At 36.1% G+C, this 20,942-nt stretch overlaps 1 protein-coding gene across 1 annotated transcript in view; it reads right to left on the bottom strand.

Moving 5' to 3' along the window:
• Positions 1–6,085: 6,085 nt before the first annotated feature.
• LOC589192 overlaps positions 6,086–20,942 on the bottom strand; it is a 29,957-nt gene continuing 15,100 nt past the window's right edge. Inside the window, exons 3-5 of the mRNA XM_011683791.2 lie at positions 15,463–15,561; positions 8,719–8,816; positions 6,086–7,399 (exon numbers count right to left, since the gene is read on the bottom strand). Coding sequence (XP_011682093.2) covers positions 6,929–7,399; positions 8,719–8,816; positions 15,463–15,561 — 668 coding nt within the window. The 3' untranslated portion in view covers positions 6,086–6,928. The remainder of the gene's footprint in view (positions 7,400–8,718; positions 8,817–15,462; positions 15,562–20,942) is intronic.

The raw sequence follows: 20,942 nt of genomic DNA, 5'->3' as shown, positions 1-20,942 counted from the left end.
AGCGAACAACACCATAGTCATTAATTTATTAATGTGTTTTGGATAAGGACATCTTTGCGAGATGGAATTTGTAATGGCAAAGTTGACAATCAAACATGAAAGTACACGTACACTTTATTTCATGGAACCATTATTGCATGGGTTTTGTTGCGATGCCGATATTGATGAATGGCAATGATGCGATGAAGATAATGGGGTTGCTTTTTAAGTATTCTATTCATCGCCAAACATCATTGCTATATTCGTCACTAGTGACATCGTAACAAATCCCAGACAATTGGGTTCAAGGAAATAAAGGGTACACGATGTACTTTAATTTGCATTTCTCTTCATAAACAGAAGCTTTTATTTTTAACGAACGTACTTATCTAGAGTATAACTCCCGAAATGAATGACAATAATTAATGTGGTTTATGCTCGTCCACATGGATGATACACTGTAGGTGGATCTAGATGGAGCAGCCCCCTACTATATAGGGAGAAAGGGTAAAACATGAAAAATCAGCTAACTTCTTTAATGGTAAGGAAATCCTTGGCATTGATGACTAGCATTAAAACTCGTGTTGTAAATACAAAGCAATGTCACAGAAGTCATGACAGACTTTAGCTGTAGTAACTATTATCTTTTCAACGAATTAATCTGTGTTCATGAGCTATAGCCCCTCGACATAATGATACAAGTGAATAAAAACCAAGTACGTGATCACTTCATTAACGTGACATGGTATATCGCTAGAGCATGATTACGATATGACAGAATTATTGATTGCACTTACGCACCCTTTCATATTGCACTTTGTAATAATTGCACACGTTCTCGACAAGGATTGGGGGCGATTAGTTACGCCAGATCACGACTGTGCACAGGTATATGCGACACTTCGTGATTATTCCAACAAAGATAATGGTATAAAGAAGGGCTAATCTCACCTACTTATGCTCTAACACGTCTGTTTGAAATACATCAATATTGCAAGTATAGTTTTGGATATCGATGATTATACTAAACGCATCTTTCGTGCTGCATCATGCTACTCACAAATTAAGGTCTAACACAACGTTGACCAGAAAATTGTACGTGTTTAAAGCTATCGAATTATTGAGGAGCACTACAAATATTACAATTCAATATCAACCTAGACCGCTTGTTCCAATTATGATTACATCACATATTCGTGTCAATTGAAACGCATGACAAGGCTATCCATTCTAATGGATTCATCTTAGAAAAGGACACCTTTGTGAGATGGAATCTGTGTTGGCGAAGTTGACAATCAAACATGAAAGTACACGTACACTTTATTTCATGGAACCATTATTGCCTGGGTTTTGTTGCGATGCCGATATTGATGAATGGCGATGATGCAACGAAGAAAAATATGTAATGGGGTTGCTTATTATTATGTATTTTATTCATCGCCAAACATCATTCCCATTCGTCACTAATGGCACCGTGACAAATACATCTCAGCCAATTATGGTTGGAGGAAATAAAGGGTACATGCACTTGAATTTTCTTTCTCTTGATCATAAACAGAAGCTTTAATTTCCAACAAATGTGCTAATCTAGAGTATAGCTCCCGAAATGAATGACAATATTTAATGTGGTTTATGTTCGTCCACATGGGTGATGGGTGAATCTAGAGGGAGTGGCCCCCTAGTATAAGGAGAAAGGATAAAACATGAAAATCGACTAACTTCTTTAATGGTAGGAAAGCCGATGCCCCTTCCCCGCATAATCGTGGATTCGGCATTGACATTGATTCTAACTCGTATTGTAAGTACAAAGAAATGTCACAGAAGTCATGACAGTAACTATTATCTTTTCAACAAATTAAATTGTGTTCATGAGCTATAGCCCCTCGACCAAATGATACGAGTGAATAAAAACCAAGTACGTGATTAATTCATTAACGTGACATAGTATATCGCTAGAGCATCATTATGATATGACAGAGTTATTGATTCACTTTCGCACCCTTTCATATTGCACTTTGTACTAATTGCACACGTTCTCGACAAGGATTGGGGGCAACCACGACTGTACACAGGTATTTGAGACACTTCGTGATTATTCCAACAAAGATAATGTCATAAAAAAGGCAAATCTCACCTACTTAGGCTCTAACACGTCTGTTTGAAATACATCAATATTGCAAGTATAGTTTTGGATATCGATGATTATACTAAACCCATCTTTCGTGCTGCATCATACTATTCACAAATTAAGGTCTAACACAACGTTGACCAGAAAATTGTACGTGTTTAAAGCTAGCGAATTATTGAGGAGCACTAAAAATATTACAATTCAATATCAACCTAGACCGCTTGTTCCAATGATAATTATATCACATATTCGTGTCAATTGACAATCCAACCTTTATAAACAAGTTGAGTTGAGTGAAAACAAAAATAAGAATACAGGTTGGTGAAAGTTTGAACAAAATCAAAGAAAACAATCATAACAAAGTTATGAGTTTTTGTAAATTGAGATCGCTATGTCTTTGACGTAATTAACGAATATGAAAAGCATCCAATAAATTTATGATGGGGGAGACTGCATCGACTAAACTAAAAATCAATTTAGATTCGTGTATTTACGGAAGGAACAATCACTTATCGAACAAAATAATATAAATGTTTAAAATACAAGTGTATATTATAAATATATACCAATTTCCATTATGTTAATCTCTTTTGGCACTGAAAATGTTGATCAACTCTTGTACATAGTAATTGTGAATACGGTGGTTATAATCTGTCACGTCTTTGCTGATCTCTTTTGAGGCTATATTGTGGATAGTAATAATTCGCTTAGATTCGAATTAATGCACAAGCCTCAGAAGAAAAAAATACATTCATCACAAAATATAATTTGCTATTTTTGTGTACGAAATAATAGTGATACGAATACTACTCTTATATATACGCACATTGTTACATGAAGGCACCTAAGGACCACACAAATATATTCTCATTTAAAAATACATATATTTCGATCGTAATTCTGAGAGAGGCGCACACACAAAATTATGCTTGTTTAAATTATGTACAGTTACACATGAGTATAAAGTTTAGGGATTTTCTCACATCTAGCCTACTTTGTTCTATATATTGTTTTAAGGTTTCAAGCTTTGAAGGTTTTCTTTATTTTCCACATGATATAACTTAATCAAATGAATAAGCAATATACAAATTGAATAACATAATATATAAACTAAACATTTTATAAATGATTATACATTAAAATAAATCATTTAAGATTGGCGCAGTGGTAAAACATAGTGAAGGAGTCTAATAAAAAAAAACATGGCTCGTATTTTATGGACCCCTTGAGAATAAAAAAAAAAGTTACAAGTGCTCTGTAATATAATTAGAAAATATATGTATATAGGTAATTATCCTACACCCCCCCCCCCCCCCACGCTACAAAACAAAAGGTTGTCTGTAACATAGGTGTATACACAAGCAATTTACAGATAATGGAAATAATAATAATAACAAATGATAACCTTTCTAGCAGAGAAGAGAGAGAAAGAGAGGGGGAGAGAGAAAGAAAGATAGAGAAAATGGAAGATAAAGCATGAAGGTACATGACAGACACAGAAATTCGTCTCTTTAGGTCGATGGTATATAGTTTAAAGTACAAAAAGGCACAAATCCATTTATTATTGGCACAAGAGACGATACAACGCGTGTTAGAACCATAATTGATTATCACACGTGTGTTACTTATTGACAGGATTGTAGTAGTTCCGATTAAATCGATCGCAAGTAAGCAGTACGTTGATATCATTGTGATAATCAAATATACTCATACTAGATTTCTTTTCTCTTCATTCGCAAATATATCACTAGGTATATGGCAACCCGACACTCAGGTTTAGGGTTTGTTGAGCTTCAGGGGTATTGGAACGTTAAAAGTTGGGGGTACCCTAAAACATTTAACTTCTTTATACAAAACATTTTTTAAGGATTATTTCCTACACCCTCATGTTCCTACCCATTGTGCATGCAGCCAGGGTGTAGGTGTGCAGAAATTGCTTTCCATGGAGATGTGTAAGATTTTGTGTTTTCATACACCCAAAGTGTGTTTCAGAACATAGGTTAATATAAGCCAATCGATAAACATAAACAAGAGCAAAAAGAGAACTTTAAGGTCGACACAGAACACTTTCAACTGCCTACCCGCTTCTCTTCCGGTATGTCATCCAATTGATACAGGATATTTCCTTGCTGTTTAAAAGCGCAAACATCTCTCAAAATGTTTGGGCCACTTAAACAATAATCCCAAAAGACATCTTGAGTCAATATAATCCATGAGCTAATCATGAACCCATGAGAAGCACGGGGAAGTGACTAAGCTAAAGCGATATCAAGGGCTTTGTAAGTATTATGTATACTCAACTGTAAGATTGTTGTATATCTCTTGTTCGCTATTGTAACGTTCTTGTAGATAAACTGAATGAGCTACACAAAATAAAGGAGCACTTGCTGAATAGAGGTACTTGGGGTACTCTCACGTTGATATCATCAACATTATGCCTATGCTTAGAAAACGTTAGACACATCGCTCAATTTCAGACACATCTACTTCTAAATTTGTTCCCACATCGACTACAAGTAATGACCATGGATTGTGAATTAACTGTAGTCAGGACTGAACACATAATGCCCGTCCCGTGCTCTTACAAAAAGGTACAATATCGTTTTTGTATTGGATGCAAAAGAGAAAAGGGAGAAGTAAGCACTGTAACACACACGCACACCTGCACCGCACACGCGCACACAAAAACACCCACACTCCATCCAACTTCCCACACTCAGGGTGTATTTGTCTTGGAGACTCCGTTGGCTAACCCTCTGCTTACGAAACACGCCGATAATATTTTCATTATAACCCTTTTCATAATTTGTTTTTGATAATCTTTGTATAGCTCATTTCCAGTTGGAAAAAAAGTTCAACAGAGGTCTACACTCGAAAAATCCTGGATGCGAACACTCCGACAATCATACACCATTCTTTTAGACGCCCAATTCCTACACACATGATAATGAGCCCAAATTTTGAAGAAAAAAAAAATCTGTAAAATAAGTGAATACCCACATCAAAAATATTTTGAACTTGAATATTGCCAACCTTAGCCTACACTATTTTGAGAAGTGACTTGAGGTAACGTTGAGGCTAAATTCAATGACTGTCTCCTTCTAATATACCATATTATCACCGAATATATTGTCGTATATTATGACACATTTCATCTGCAGGTAATTGGGAACTTACAAATCAAACCCAACAAAAAAATCACTTTGTATAGATACAGTTTCTTCGAGTAGGTTTCCATGACACTCCTTTGCTCTTAAGTATTTAACATTTATGATAGGTCATTCACAAAACTTATGTCGGCAATCCATAGTTGTCGGCAAATCTTTTGATGATATATTTACCTCGACAGCAAATGGAAAAATATAAATGTGCCACTTAATTTCGTACCATTATTTTGTGTTTGTATAGGTTTCGATAAATATCAACGTCAAAAGACTTTCTTCACAAGGTTGTGTCGGCAATTTCTTAAAACTGAGAACAATTCCCGACGGTATATTTTATTTAGATACAGTTTCTTCGAGTAGGTTTCCATGACACTCCTTTGCTCTTAAGTGTTTAACATTAATGATAGGTCATTCACAAAACTTATGTCGGCAATCCATAGTTGTCGGCAAATCTTTCGATGATATATTTACCTCGACAGCAAATGGAAAAATATAAATGTGCCACCTAATTTCGTACCATTATTTTGTGTTTGTATAGGTTTCGATAAATATCAACGTCAAAAGACTTTCTTCACAAGGTTGTGTCGGCAATTTCTGAAAACTGAGAACAATTCCCGACGGTATATTTTATTTTCAGTTTTTGCTTCTCGGTAAAAGTGATCCGACATTTCTAATAAAAAAATAGTCAAATGTCGACCTAACATGGCAAAATTATCTTGTCATGGAAGACTACAAGTTTTGAAAATATACCTAATATCGCCATTGAAATGACCTGATAATGAATATGGTTGGTAGGCATGGGGGGGGTCGCTTAATGTATGTTAATGTTTTTATGTATTTATAGTGCATGTATGTAGATTTCAAGTATCCTTCCCATTCCTCCAGAAAAAGAAAAAAGGCTTTATTGAACAAAACAGAATAAACACATTATATTCTTAATAAAGTTGACAAGAGTGCAATTCTAATAATAAGTTACTGTGACGAATCGATCTAAACTTTGCAAAACTAAAGGAAATTCAAATAGTAAGAATGTGCAAAACGGCAATAGCCTATTACACTTTTGTGAAAAAGGCAAAAATGAGGGTGGACCAAATAAAGATAAAATGAGCTAGAGGAAACCTAAAGATCGTGCAAGCGAGAGACGTAAATCGAAAGTAACTCGTATTGATTGATTAAATTGCAGCCTTTGTCTCTCTTCATTCAAATTGATTAAAAAGAGAGCGCTGCCGGCAATCCGTAGTGATTCGTGAGTTGGTAGATAGCTTAGAGGCCTGGTGCATACTACTAGAGTTCGATTTTTTAAATGCAATTCACGAAATGAAATTAAACCTTACATTGCGATTGATTATTGGAGGTCGTTCTAGTCTATATACACTTAGGCATAAGGCACATAGTGCCATGTTTAAATATAGAAGATACTCATGACTATGTCATTATCATATGTGTGTAATTTGAAGTAGAAAAAACATCAGAAACTTACTTTATGATAATGACTCTACGTGAAGGCAATCTCCTACTAAATTAACACGATAAAAGGTCGAAATATTACAAAAGTACATTATTTTACAAAATAGAGTTATTTTCAACGTCATCTGGTCATTGATTCGAAGTGATTGCAGTAGCGAAGGCAATATAAACACAGGAACGTCATTAGGGTTTATTCGTTAGGTGGTGCTTCAGTGCATAAGATGAAGGGGTTGTACTTTAAAACTTTACTAGGAGTGACTGGGTTACTCGGTGTGTTGCGGGATTTCTTAGGTGTAACGGGATGAGATCTGGACTCTCCGTTGCTAGGTGACAAAGGATGAGATGTGCCATCTCGTGCAGGAGAAGAGATGGCATCTAACGTGACATTATTAATGAAGGATAAGTCAGTGATGGGCGTGTCCAGGCACTTTCCGGGTGAGGCTGGTTGGTGAGAGGGTTGGTAGATGGGTGTGACCGGACGGCTAGGAGGACGTCTGTTTGATAAAGCTGGTTGAGATGTACCAGGCACTGATGGAGTTATAGACCGAGCTGAAGGATAATGGGATGGTGGATTATCATGTTCCCATTCTACATGTGCTTTACGGGGTGTGAATGGTGGGATGCGATCCAGTAACCAGAAAGTCTTCATCGCTCCTTTACCCTGTACGGGGAGATGCAAAAAATCGAAAGTTTTATTTTGCAAGATTGTGTAAACAACAATGTACAATAATACTTTAAATTGTCTCAGTCGTATTATATTATTATGCCTAAACTCTAATACATCTGAATGTATTCAGATGTACAGTTCATGCTAAATGTGTGCAAACAAGATAAACTCACATAATATATTTAAACTCACACCTGCCAGAGGGTGTTTACGAAAGAAAATGACTAGATGTATCGCTGGCACTTAGCAATTGTTTGGCTAAGTCATAATTGGCTTTCTTTTTGAGCAAATATTGTAGCCAAACACGAAGGAAGGTTAGATTAAGATGATAATGGGACGTGATCCAAGCAAAGTCGAACGAATAAGAAGTAAATAGATGAACATGACGGACTATCACATAACTTGAATTAAATTATATAAAAACATACGCGAATAACCATGGCAATAGGCCCTATCATATCAGCTACTGCCATAGTATAACGGTTATAATTTTGCTTGCTTTCATTTCACTTGCTCGCGGAAGAGTACATAATAGCCTAAATCCTCAAACGCTGTTACTTATGATTTCATTAACATACCCATAGAGAAAGATTATTAAAGAAGTTGTATAACTTTTACATACACTTTCTTAATCCTCTATTTCCTTCCGGTTTTCAACCCAGCCACAGATATTCTTCATGCTCAGGCGACAATGCTCAACGGTCGATTCGTAACGGTAACTTAAATCTTAACTTCATCCCTCGACCCAATGTTGTACCCGTCCTTGACCCTACACCTAAACTTAAAACATTCTCTCTCTCCCCTTTCTCTACCCGTTTCTACCTTCTATTTATCTCGTTATGTTATTAGTTGAGTAACTTTACTAATGAAGTACGTTATTTGTTTTTATTTGATTTTGATTTGATTTGATTTATTTATTTATTCTCCGAATTTACAATAAAAACATGATATATATACAGAACATTTATATCATAATATAAATAGACATTTAAAAACAAATATAATATACAAAGGGAAAACAGAAGAAGACAATAATGAAGTCGGAAGGACACCCAGTTCAGTCAAGCCATAGAGACAAGACTCTTCTTCCATGGGGTCCAAGATGATTGTTATAATATTAAATATATATATTGTGTTGTGAGGAACACATCGTGACTATAAAAAAAATCATTAAAAAAAAAAGAGCAAAGATCACAGTGATTTGCTACGCCATTAATAGTGGAGGCCAATTTTTGTGATTTTCAGATATGGATTAAATTTCAACCTCAACCGTGAACGCGACGATCATTCATAAAAACATGAATCTTATTTACCTTAATTGATATGTTTCCTCGTTCAGCTATCTTGAATGTTCCATGAAAGTGTTGCTGTAGTTGGTAAGAAGTCGAATCACTAATGTGTATCTTCAGCGCTGAGAGTCAAAGACAATTAAAAGGGCAAAGAATAAAGAATAAAGAATTGTTTGATTGTAACAAAGTTATGTTAAAGGTGTATGGAAGTACATAAGATGTATGTAAACATTTATGGAACCTGAATCTCAAATTCTTATTCCTAAATCCTAATAATATTACTACTAATGATGATAATAATAATAATCATAATAATGATGATAACAATACTAATACTAAAACTATTAGTGATACTACTATTAATGGAAATAATTATACGAAGAAGATACATACAAATTGTAATTCTATGTATGAGCTTTTTCACGAGCTATGTGTTATGTCTGAGGATGGGCGTATTGGTGTGTGCGTGTATGTGTGTGTGTGTCTATTTGCTCTCCCCCCTCTCTCTCTCTCTCTCTCTCTCTCCATCTATCTCTCTCTCCTGCTATTAATTAAATTACCTTACAAATATAAAAGTATGTAGGTTATGTAGGTTCAGTATGCCAAGGTCAAGGGAATGACAAAGTCATGAACACAATGAGGGCTTAAGATTTTTATCGTCTTGCAAGATCATTTACTTCATACGCTTTACATGGACAATATACTATTGTTTGACATGTTTTAAGAAGTTGAATAGAGGAAAAGAAATAATCTCGGGCAATAAAGGTTAATGTAGGGTTAATCAGAGATGATATGACCATGAAAATAGAGTGGACAGCTCCTACATGACTGTACTTGTAATGCTCTTCACCCCAAGAGGACTGTAATTGTAGGCTATTCCTATCTAGATTGGATAGAAGGCAGATGACATGGGGGAAAAACATGGATTTTTGTTTTTCTAGATGCGATCGAAAATAATCCTAAAAAGAAATTATCATCAATGAAAAATATACGTGATTTCCTCGGGGAATAGCTTCAAATCGTGTTTTTTTCTTCTCTATTTTTTGTATACGTGATTATAATACAAGATAAAAGAGGATCTAGAGCGAATTCATCTTTTTGTTTGATTTTGTTTCTATCCTCATCCATATCCTGTTTGTTGGTAGGGATATATCTCTAATAATGATTTATATGCATTACTTTGATTACTATTCTTAAGAAAACTGCATCGCCTCTTTAAATAACATGCTCAAAACTAACCTTTCAACGACATTTTGCAAATTATTATGTTACTTAAGCATGCGGATTTTATGACATATATTTATTCATTTCCATAAATGTATCACATTCTGTAACAGTCCTCGGGCTTGTTGATCTTAAACATGAGAGGTTCTAAATATACATGTATACATACACTAACCAAAGAAATAGTACTCAAAGTGCTTTGAAAAGGCGAAACAAATTGCTACCAATAACATGACTAATAACATAATTATTTATTTTTTACAATGGTAATTCAGTATCTACCTCACACACGTAATTAAAATTGTTTTTCTTTAATACGTGAAATGACTTATTGTTTCATTTTTTTAAATGAATTTTAGAGATGAAGTACCATACAGATCTAAATCAATTTTTTTATACTCGTGTACACAAAGATATACGAGCTCGATCGCAACGACTTTAAACAAATCCATCATCCAAGGTATAGTTCCAAAGTATTGAAAGATTGTTAAAAAAAGGTCCCCGTTTACACAAAAAAGGTGATCGATCAATTCCAAATGACTACAGGCCAATCTCCATACTTTCTTGTCCATCTAAAATCCTGGAAAAGGTGATCCAAAACAGCTTGTGCAGGCAGCATTTGAATAGAAACAACGTACTTTCAGTAGAGCAATCGGGTTTTCGTCCAAACCACTCTAATTCTAGGGCATTGATTACGGTCAAGGATGAATGGATGAAGCTATTGATGAGGGAAAGTTTACTGGTGCAGTGTTTTTTGTAGTTCTACAAAAGGCTTTTGATTTGGTCAATGTTAAATGTCTTCTTGACAAACTAACAAGACCTACCTACCCAAACTATTCGCAATTGCACATATCTGTCTTTATTCAAACGATCTCTTTCACAACTAAATTGATTTATACCTTGAGACCTTAAAGGGATCGTTTAACAATGTTAAATATGAGATACACGGCCATACGTGTTATCAGTGTCTGTGATATGGTGTAATATTGAAGCCCTAAAAAAATTGCGCTTCAAAATGATCAAGAAGTGCCTCAAAAAAGTAAAAAATCTTTGAGTGACCGGTTTTACCATACTCGTTTTCCCCAATAGACTGTAGTGTTATGAAAACCGTCAGGCGAACGGTTTTCAAAATGTGTAATTCCAATCATAAATATCTTGATAATCAGAGAGGCGATCGGCTTGTGAAAGTCATGGGGTTCCTGACTGACCTAAAGGTTTATAATTATCATTGCATCATGAGCTAAATCCATAATTTTATTTCAGAATCTGAGACAAAGTTACCGGATCCCTTTAATGGAATTTTTATTCTTTTTCTTTAAATACCATTATTCTTGTTGTTTTGCTTTGTGTTGTTCTGCCCCCCCCCCCATCCTTTTGCACTTTTACACTACTTCTTCTTCCTTTTCTTTCTGGTCCCCATGAAAGACCAGCTGCACTATGCAAGTGCAGCTGAAAATGGGCTATCCAGCCGTCTGTTTTGTTTTGTTTTTTTTTGTTTTTTTTGGGGGGGGTGCTTATTTCGTTGTACATTTTTCCGTTCTTGATGTTATTGCTCTTTTTATTTGTTTTTGTTTTTCAATTTAATACCTTGTGATTTTTTCTTCTGTTTTTGTTCATGTATACGTTTATAGAATTTTTGTTATTTTTTCTTCTTTTTTCATTGTGCATACTTTTTATATGACGGAAATAAAATCGGAACGAAAATCAAATCGAGGACAATTTCATTATCCTACAGCATTATATAGAAATCATAGTTGGATTACGTAATTCGTCATTATGATCTCTTCACATTTAAATGGTTGAGGAACAAGGCTACTGAAATTGCCCTAGGTTGAATTTTTTTAAATTATTTTTGATTTTACCGAAGAAACATTGAAAGAAAATCCATGTGTGACAGAATATGGTAAATGGAATTAAGCTTTTAAGATTTAATCTCTTCATATTTCAATAGTTGAGAAACAAGGCTACTGAAATCGCCCTAGGTTGAATTTGTTTTTACCGAAGAACTGAAGTCTATTGGCAGGTAATCTTTGAAGAAACCTTGAAAAAAAATTAATGAGTGACAAAAAATGGCAACTGAATATCTTAATGACATCCTCCAAATGTATACCCATGATACCAGCTGGTAGCCGCCGCTTAACAACTGACAAATACAAACTAAGTCCAGACTCTCATTTATCTAAAATCTACCTAAAACTATGAACAGTGTTTGCTTCGAAATCACGGACAAATATCCCAATTTTCATCATAGAATTAACCTGTCTTGCCTCTTTCAAAATACCCCTTAAAGTATACTTCTTCCCATAGTAACCTAATGCGCTTTAACTGTTTTCAAAAGTCTATATATTTCATGTATTGTATTTATTAAACTTCATTGATGTACATCAATATTCTCTTTGGAAACATATATATCATATAAATCAATTTACAATGTAATGTAACAAATCAATATTCTATTTGTAAACATTATATACCGTATAAATCAATTTACAATGCAGTGCTTATAGCAAAACAGAAGAAAAATTATATCCAGCAGAAACAGTCTTTATTTCTTTTTGTAATAACATGAAATAATCCTTACAGTAATATAATGTACCATAATACATCCGAAGATTTAGATATATAAAACATAATACAGCACTTTTCTAAATAAATTATAACTCATGCCATACAAAATAGGTAAATGAGGTACATGGAATGCCTAAAAATAAATGACGTAATAGTACGTTATATCTGCGACCTACTGCAAAATTAAACCAAAAGCATAAGATTGTACATTTCTATTTTGTTATTACATAGTATCTAAAAAATTATCCCTCTCTGCAATTATGTTTTTGGTGAACGAAGAGAAAATTTCTATCACATCTTTATTGTTTAATCTCATTATAAATATGAATTTTTCTTGACTTTCTAAATCACTAAAATTTTCTTCCAGATTACTAATTTTTTCTATAAAATCTACTCGTAAATCTTTATATTTGTCGCATTTCATAATTATATGGAATTCATCTATTACAAGATTCATATTACAGTCTTCACAGAATCGTAGATTCGCGGGCGTTTTTCTGATCTTTTATTAGGATGATCACACTGCCTGTGCAAACAGTCTGCCCCGCGAACACACACACAAAACAGCAGTCAGTTGGTAGAAATAGAAATTTTTGTAAATGTATTTTTTTTTTAAACTAAACAATATTTTTGAATGTTTATTTCACATATATTTCAAGCATACCTTTAACTACAATTCTGTGTAGTTTCATTGTTATAGGCATGTGGAAAATAAGTTAATTATTGAATTAGAATATTGTCTTTTCAGCCATGTGTGACATGGCCCGCTGATCGCCCATTGACTCGCGCTGCTATTCTGCGTGGTGAAAAAAATGCAACTCAATGTATAAAATTTCCCTACAAAAATGCAATATCCTCATGTGTTTCACTCATTGAATTAATTTTTTATTTACACTTAAGGTAGCCACAACTGTACTGGGGTCACTAAAGTTTCTGCCACTCTGAAAGTCAGTCTCTGTGGAGTGTTATGGCCTATTGAATGGTATCTCGGAAAAATCGTCATAAATCCTCAAATCTGACATCTTTGAAAAAGGCAGATATACTGTGGTCGGTTTTTCTGAATTATTTGTGAAACACATGAGGAAATAGCTGTGACGGTGATCCAAGTAATTTCCATCGCCATATTGTATTGGCATTGCAAAAATATTAGGAATTTAAGGTCAATATTTGGTGTAAATATGATCTATGAATACATGATGTAAAAATGCCCCAAAAATGAACAGTTTTACTTTCCTAATTTGCATAACGAGTGCGCGAATATATAATTAGCTGAAATGACCTAATTTGCATATTTGAGGAATATTCATGATCTTATTTTATTACAAATGAAATATATTTCCATACCTGTCTGATATATAGGTTTCACTGATGTATCATGTTCGGTTTTGATTTGATTGCATATGCGCATATTAATTAGGCGGACTTAGTTATTTTCACAACCTTTTTATATCTGCAGATTCGTAAAAATGGCAAAAATGACTTATTTTGTTGGCTTCCGTTTTCAAAACGGTAATAGATATGAATTTTATTTTTTGTATTTTTTACCACAAAGATGATATTTTAGTGTCTGATAATTTAATTTATTATTTGTGTCCAGGAAAGTGATGAATTAAGTTGTCAACTTTGTCGAATTCTGCCATTTTTGACAATTTGACCATTTCTGGCAGGTTTTTCGGTAATTTTGCGATATAAAAAAAAAATGGTAAAAAATCAAAACGCATTGGCCGATTTCAACTCTGTTTTTTGTTTTTTGAAGCTTTCATGAAGCTTGATCATTTGCAACCATCAAATAACATGTGTTTGTTGTAATTATTTTTGGTGTGCTATACCTACTTTTATATCTTCCCGTTTCTATGGGTAAGTTTTGTGCACTCAGACATAGTTTGGTGATATTCATGTTTCTTCTTCAAATTGTTGTTAGCGCTATGGTATCTGTCCATTCTTCTTCAATTCATTTGTAAACTAAAAAACTGTTAAAATATAAAGAACTCAATTACAAATGAACAAGTAAATTACATCAGCTTCCCACACAAGCAAGGTCTCATTATTATGATACAAGTTCCGTATACGAGTCCTTATTTCGCTCGCCAAGATCAGAGGATTGTACTCGTTGTGGTTCAAGAGTTCACGGTATTTCCTGAGAAGCTTTTTACCTCAAGGATGTATCACACGATGAACATTTTGTATACAACACCAGAAAAAGGGTACATGAGAGAGAAAGATGGACCAATTTGAGCAGTCACTTGGGGATTATGAACAGAAATGTGTTCATATTAGAAACACAGAAATGAAAATGACAAGCCAATGAAACGTACCCTCATAGAAAGGCTTGTTGCATATTAAAGAATAATGTTCGTTAACTCAGTTCGCATTGGAAGATCTCATATCTCATTTGATTTCGATAATATATTACAATGCATTACAAAATATCGTCGGAAGTGTAGTTACCACCGACTATCTTTCCTCATTTGTATTCTAATTCGGATAAAGTAATGTATGGTATCTTTTCACCTCTAATGGAATTTAAGAAGGATTAAATTCCTGGCAAAACAAATAAAAATGTTATGTCATTGACGCCTATACTGCTATTGCTGTGTCGTATATTGTTCTTGGAGATGTTTTTGTAACGTAAGCGCACGTAGATTCTCTTGTTCTGTTATCAAATTATTTTAAGTGACTCCTGTCTCTATTTTAAGGCTATTTAGGAAAATGATATAACAATCAAATATGCGCTCTGCTACAGCGAAATATTATAAATTAGGGTACACGACGGAATTAGTGAAAGATACGTGATCGCTATTCTGCCCATGGGAGATTACAATTACATCATTTTACATAATTTGATACTGCACGGTCTTAGCCAATCATTTGATAAGGTTTATACATGGCACATGTTCTACTCTGACCATTTACATTGCTTGCATTTCTCACTGAACTTGTTTTGTAACAAAATTTAATGAAATATAGAAAATATACCTTCTCCAGATGATTCCATCCGTGATGCGGTGTTGACGGTATCTCCGAACAGACAATACCTTGGCATCTTCAATCCAACAACACCAGCCACACAACTACCTGTATAAAGAACAATTATTACAAAATTGACTTTTACATCAATTTCAACTCGTTTTTATAATTTTTCCTGTCGATTTCAGTGTTTTTAACTGCGATTTGCGCCCGGTTTACCGACATGTACAGTGAATTACTTTTCTTCTTTTTTTTACCTTTGTCATGTTTGGACACGATTCAAAACTGACTGACCAAATATGAAAGAACTCGTAGTTTGGAGACAAATTTAGAGGTAAAACAACAGGTAGAATTCAATCAAATATTTTTACATTAAATATGACAATATACAACGAAAAACAATACAATCTTCATCGGATAATACAGGGTGTCTCTGAAGAAAGGAATCAAGAGTTAACGGGTACATAACTCGATAATTTCACATTCCTTGTTTAATGTATGTTGATTAAAAAGCTCAATCTCTCTTCATATAACACCAGAATCATGATTTTTTTTTTAAAGTCACGTATGACTACTTTCAGAGAGCCCGAAGCGGCATTGTTAGAAACCAAATTGTCCAAACTTAGTAGATGGCTGTTACGTTTGGGTCCTGGTGGTTTTGAAATGATAGTAAAAGGTGTGGATGTAATGACTGTTAAACATACACGTCATTAAAAAGCTCATATTCTCTTCTTTCCATAACCATAATGGAATGATCACGCATGAGTGAGTAGGTAGCATAATTCATTATTGGTTAGGTCAGTGGCAGATCCAGGGGGTGCCCGGGGGCCCGCCCCCCCCCCCCCTGGCAAAAAAGGGAAACAAAAGAAGGGGAAAAAAGAAGGGGAAAAAAGAAGGGAAAAAAAGAAGGGAAGAAAAAAGGGAAAAAAAGAAGGAAAAAAGAAGGAAAAAAAGCAGGAAATAAAAGGGGAAAGATATCAAAGGTTTCAAAATGTGCCCATCTGACCGTAATTAAATGCCTAAAACCCCTTGACTTCCGGTAGCACTGCCCCCTGGACCCCACCTAGGGCCATAAGGCGGACGGCTGGATGCTAATCTGACGGTAATTTAATGCATAAAACCTCTGAGCTTCTGGGTCTCGGCCCCCTGGACCTCACGCCAATAAGTGTCCTGCCAGTGTCACAAATAAGGTATCAAAATATGTTCATCTGACCGTAATTAAATGCCTAAAACCCCTAAGTTTCCGGGGCTCCACCCCCTCGACCCCACCAGGGGCCCTAAGGCGGGCCCCTGCATGCTTGTCTGACCGTTATAAAATTCCTAAAATCCCTGAGCTTCTGGGGCTCTGCCCCCCCCCCCCGAACCCAACCATTGGCCTAAGGCGGGGCCCTGGATTCTCATCTGACCGTAGAAAAAAAAAGGGAAATAGAGGGGAAAGATATCAAAATATGCTCATCTGACCGTAATTAAATGCCTAAAACCCCTTGACTTCCGGTGGCTCTGCCCCTGGATCCCACATGCTAACCTGACCGGAATCTATTGCCTAACATCCCTGAGCCTCCGGGGGCTCCGCCTCCTGGACCCTACGCCAATTCGTGACCTGCCAGTGTCACAAAAAAGTATAAAATATGCTCATCTGACCGTAATTCATCGCCTAACACCCCTGAGCCTCAGGGGGCTCCGCCTCCTGGACCCCGCGCCAATTCGTGACCTGCCAGTGTCACAAATAAGGTATGAAATATGCTCATCTGACCGTAATTTATTGCCCCAAACCCCTGAGCTTGTGGGGGCTCCGCCCCCTGAACCCCACGCCAATTCGTGAACTGCCAGTGTCACAAATAAGGTATAAAATTATGCTCATCTGACGATAAATTGATGAAAAAACCCCTGAGCTTCTGAGGGCCCCGCCCCATGGACCCAACGCCAATTTGTGTCCGGCCAGTATCACAAATTAGGTATCAAAATATGCTCATCTGATAGTAATTTATTGCCTAAAATCCCTGAGCTTCCTGGGGCTCCGCCCCCTGGACCCCACGCCAATTCGTGACCTGCCAGTGTCACAAATAAGGTATAAAAAATGCTCATCTGACGATAATTTAATGTATAAAACCCCTGAGCTTCTTGGGGCTCCGCCTCCTAGACCAACAGCAATTTGTGTCCTGCCAGTGTCACAAAATAATAAGGTAAAAGAATATGCTCATCGTTATTTATTAACAAAACCCCTGAGCTTCAGGGGGCTATGCCCCCTGGACCCCACGTCAATTCGTGACCTGCCAGTGTCACAAATAAGGTATAAAATTATGCTCATCCGACGATAATTTAAGCTTCTGAGGGCCCTGGACCCAGTGGCGGAGCCCTAGGAAAAACACGTTAATTTTACCCTTTTTTGGGAATCGCCCTTCCCCCCCCCCCCCCTGGCGCTCAAGGGGGGGGGGTCGATTTTTCAAATTTTCGAGGGCCCAAAAAAAATTAGTGTTCACTATTTTCGAGAATCGTCTTCTTTGTTTAATAATTTAATGAAACGTCAAAGCTTCGGCGCCTTGCGGAGGAGGGAGGGGGTAATCGCCCCTCCCTGCACTCCCCCCCCCCCACTACGTCAATGCAGGTCACCATTACGTACCGGTATTTTGGTTGCATAATTTCAAATTTGGGCCCCCCTAAGAAATCTTGGATCCGCGCCTGGTGTAGAGCCTCTTAAGCGTTGGGAGCCCCAAAAGTTTGATGGTAAAAATTGACTCAAATGTTATCATAATGTGAAATAGGATCTAATTTAAGACCTATTCCTCGAGGGTTTTCAAAACAAATGCGTTTAAAGTCGAATATTGATGAAAGAATACAAAATTTGATTTTTATGCGTACAACAGAAAATCCAAATAATTGTTCTGCTTCTAATAAAGCTAACTTAATATCAGGGTGGACTTCCCCTCCCTGTATTCAATAATGAGCAGAAAAGTGTAATCTATTCCTTTTTCAATTTGACCATTTTTCTTCAACATGTCTCAGCAACAATTTGTTTATATTCTCTCAGCAAAATGAACCAACATTTCAAATATATACAGGGCGTCTATAGGTTTTTTGTTTGTTAATAAAACTTTAAAAAGTTACGCAAAACGTTGTTTGAATATAAAGCTAAAATCTGACCGAACGTTGCCTGCCCCAGATATCGATTTGCACAATCATGGATTGTATGTACTAATTCCAATCATGTTTTCACTTCGATGGATTGATTATACTCCTTAGCGTATAAAACAAGCTACAATAAACACACCGTTTGGAATAGTAGAATTGTAAACAGGTTACGTTGGGTTCTTGATTATGTGCACGACAATCAAACCGTTTTGATTATCATAATAATTAAAACATCATATGTAATAGAATCGTAATCAGGTAACCTTAGGTTCTTGATTATAACATTGTGCATGACAATCACACCTTTCTGATTATCATAATAATTTAAACACCATATGGAATTGAATCGTAAACAGGTAACCTTAGGTTCTTGATTAGTGCACGGCAATCAAACCTTTCTGATTATCATGATAATTAAAACACCATATGGAATAGAATCGCAAACAGGTAACCTTAGTTTCTTGATTATGTGCATAACGATAAAAACTTCATGATTATAATATTACTAAAAACACCTTTGTTTTACAATCTTTTTAGGTGCTCTTCAAAAAAAAGATAAGAGATAAATGAGGTAAAAGTAATTATAGTTCTACAGGTTAATGCACAGAGATATTCAAGTCCATTGAATTGAATGAGTGTATAAGCAGGCTAAGGTAATGAGAGTATTATGGAAAGCATATTATCTAGGAACTCTAAAATGCAAAGACTCTCCGGAGTCATACATTTTGCACAATAGAAATTTTAGTTATTTTTTTGAAAAATTGTTGGACACCAGTGGTGGATCCAGGGGGGGGGGGGTGGGGCGGCGGGCTGAGCGAATTATCAGCCGGCACGATTTTCAAATTTTCGGGAGCAAAAAAATAAATAAATTAGTGCTCACTACACCCCCCCCCCCCCCCCCACCCCCTCCCCAAATATGCGAATTATCGGCCGGCTGTTTCGCCCCCAAATATTTTCTCACGAATTGGGCCCCCTCCCCTGCCGCCGGCTGGATCCGCCCCTGGGTTAGGTACATGCCATTTTGTTTTAGGAAATGAAGTGAGGCAGTCGAACAAATGCCATTTTACCATACCCATTACAAGTTGTGCCTGCTCGGTACCAACATGATTCTTCCGTCATAATTATGGTGCCATGTAAAGATGAGAGTTGATTAAGAATTCTGAGATAGATTATATGCATTTCCAACGATGAATACTTCCATATCCTTTTCTCCCCTTAACAAAAGCACAATGAGGCAAAATTGTAGCAGCCGTTCACTTATTTTTGACAATTGGGTTTCTGACACTTCTGCTTTAGACTGATATTTTGTCTGAAATTAGTCATCTCTATCATGGTTTTGGTGTCATTTCTCAATTGAGCTTTTCAATGATGTACAAGTTATCCAAAAATATTGAGTAATTTACCAACCAGCTTGGGTACGCTATGTAGTTTACCGTGTGATAGTTTACTCCACCCATATACAAGGTTTTACCATTACCGTAGTTGCCTTAATGTTATTATAGAATGTCAATATATTGTCGCCTCTCTAACGAAAGGAACGTAGAACTCGAAGGATGCGAGTTGAAAACGCATATACATTTACTTACAAAATAAATAAACGTGCCCCTGAGCGATCTAAACTAAAGTGACCGTAAACTTCATTTTTTCTGTCAGTAAGTGCATGTGCATAGTACATTTTGAAAGAACTTTTGCTTTCATTTTATCACTTAATCGCATTACTAATATGGCGAAATAAATGCTTAAGCACATGCACACATATTGTTTGAAGCGGGGGGAAGGATTGAATCGGGTAGCAAGGTCAGTTGGTTGTTAAAGTTATCTATTGAAAATTGTTACGTAAAATTATTATATCAATAACGGTCATGGATCGAAAAGCTGCACGCTCTCCCCATGCGTATAATGAACGTGCACCAAATAAGCGTAGCTCGTGGCTAACAAAAAGCGGGGCAAAGTAGTGGAAACTCCAGCAGCGTGATATCATCGTAGTGAGATCTCTTTGGTTGTAACAAAAACGCAGCACCGTCGGCAGCTATCTTGAGCAGTTTTAGGCCGTTCATCTCCGAGGTCGGGAAAGAACTGAAGAAATGATTGAACACCCACGATTTATATAGACATCGCCACGAAGCGTACTAGAAGCGTATTATAATCAGCACCTAGTGGAGTAATGAACAAAACACTTTTGTTGGGGCGGGGCAAAATGGGCAAAAGTGAGAAAAAAGAACCCGAAAATCATGGCATTTGATATGTTAGAAACAAACCATGTTTGAATTGGGGGGGGGGCAGTTGCCCCCCCCCCCTACCCTCAGTGCGCCCGTGTCAGCATTATGCAGCGTAGAGACATCGTCCTACATGCAGTCTAC

Source organism: Strongylocentrotus purpuratus, unplaced genomic scaffold (genome assembly GCF_000002235.5).
Source record: "Strongylocentrotus purpuratus isolate Spur 01 unplaced genomic scaffold, Spur_5.0 spur5_scaffold_8, whole genome shotgun sequence".
Classification (NCBI taxonomy): domain Eukaryota; kingdom Metazoa; phylum Echinodermata; class Echinoidea; order Camarodonta; family Strongylocentrotidae; genus Strongylocentrotus; species Strongylocentrotus purpuratus.
This window is presented reverse-complemented; position numbering and strand designations above follow the sequence as displayed.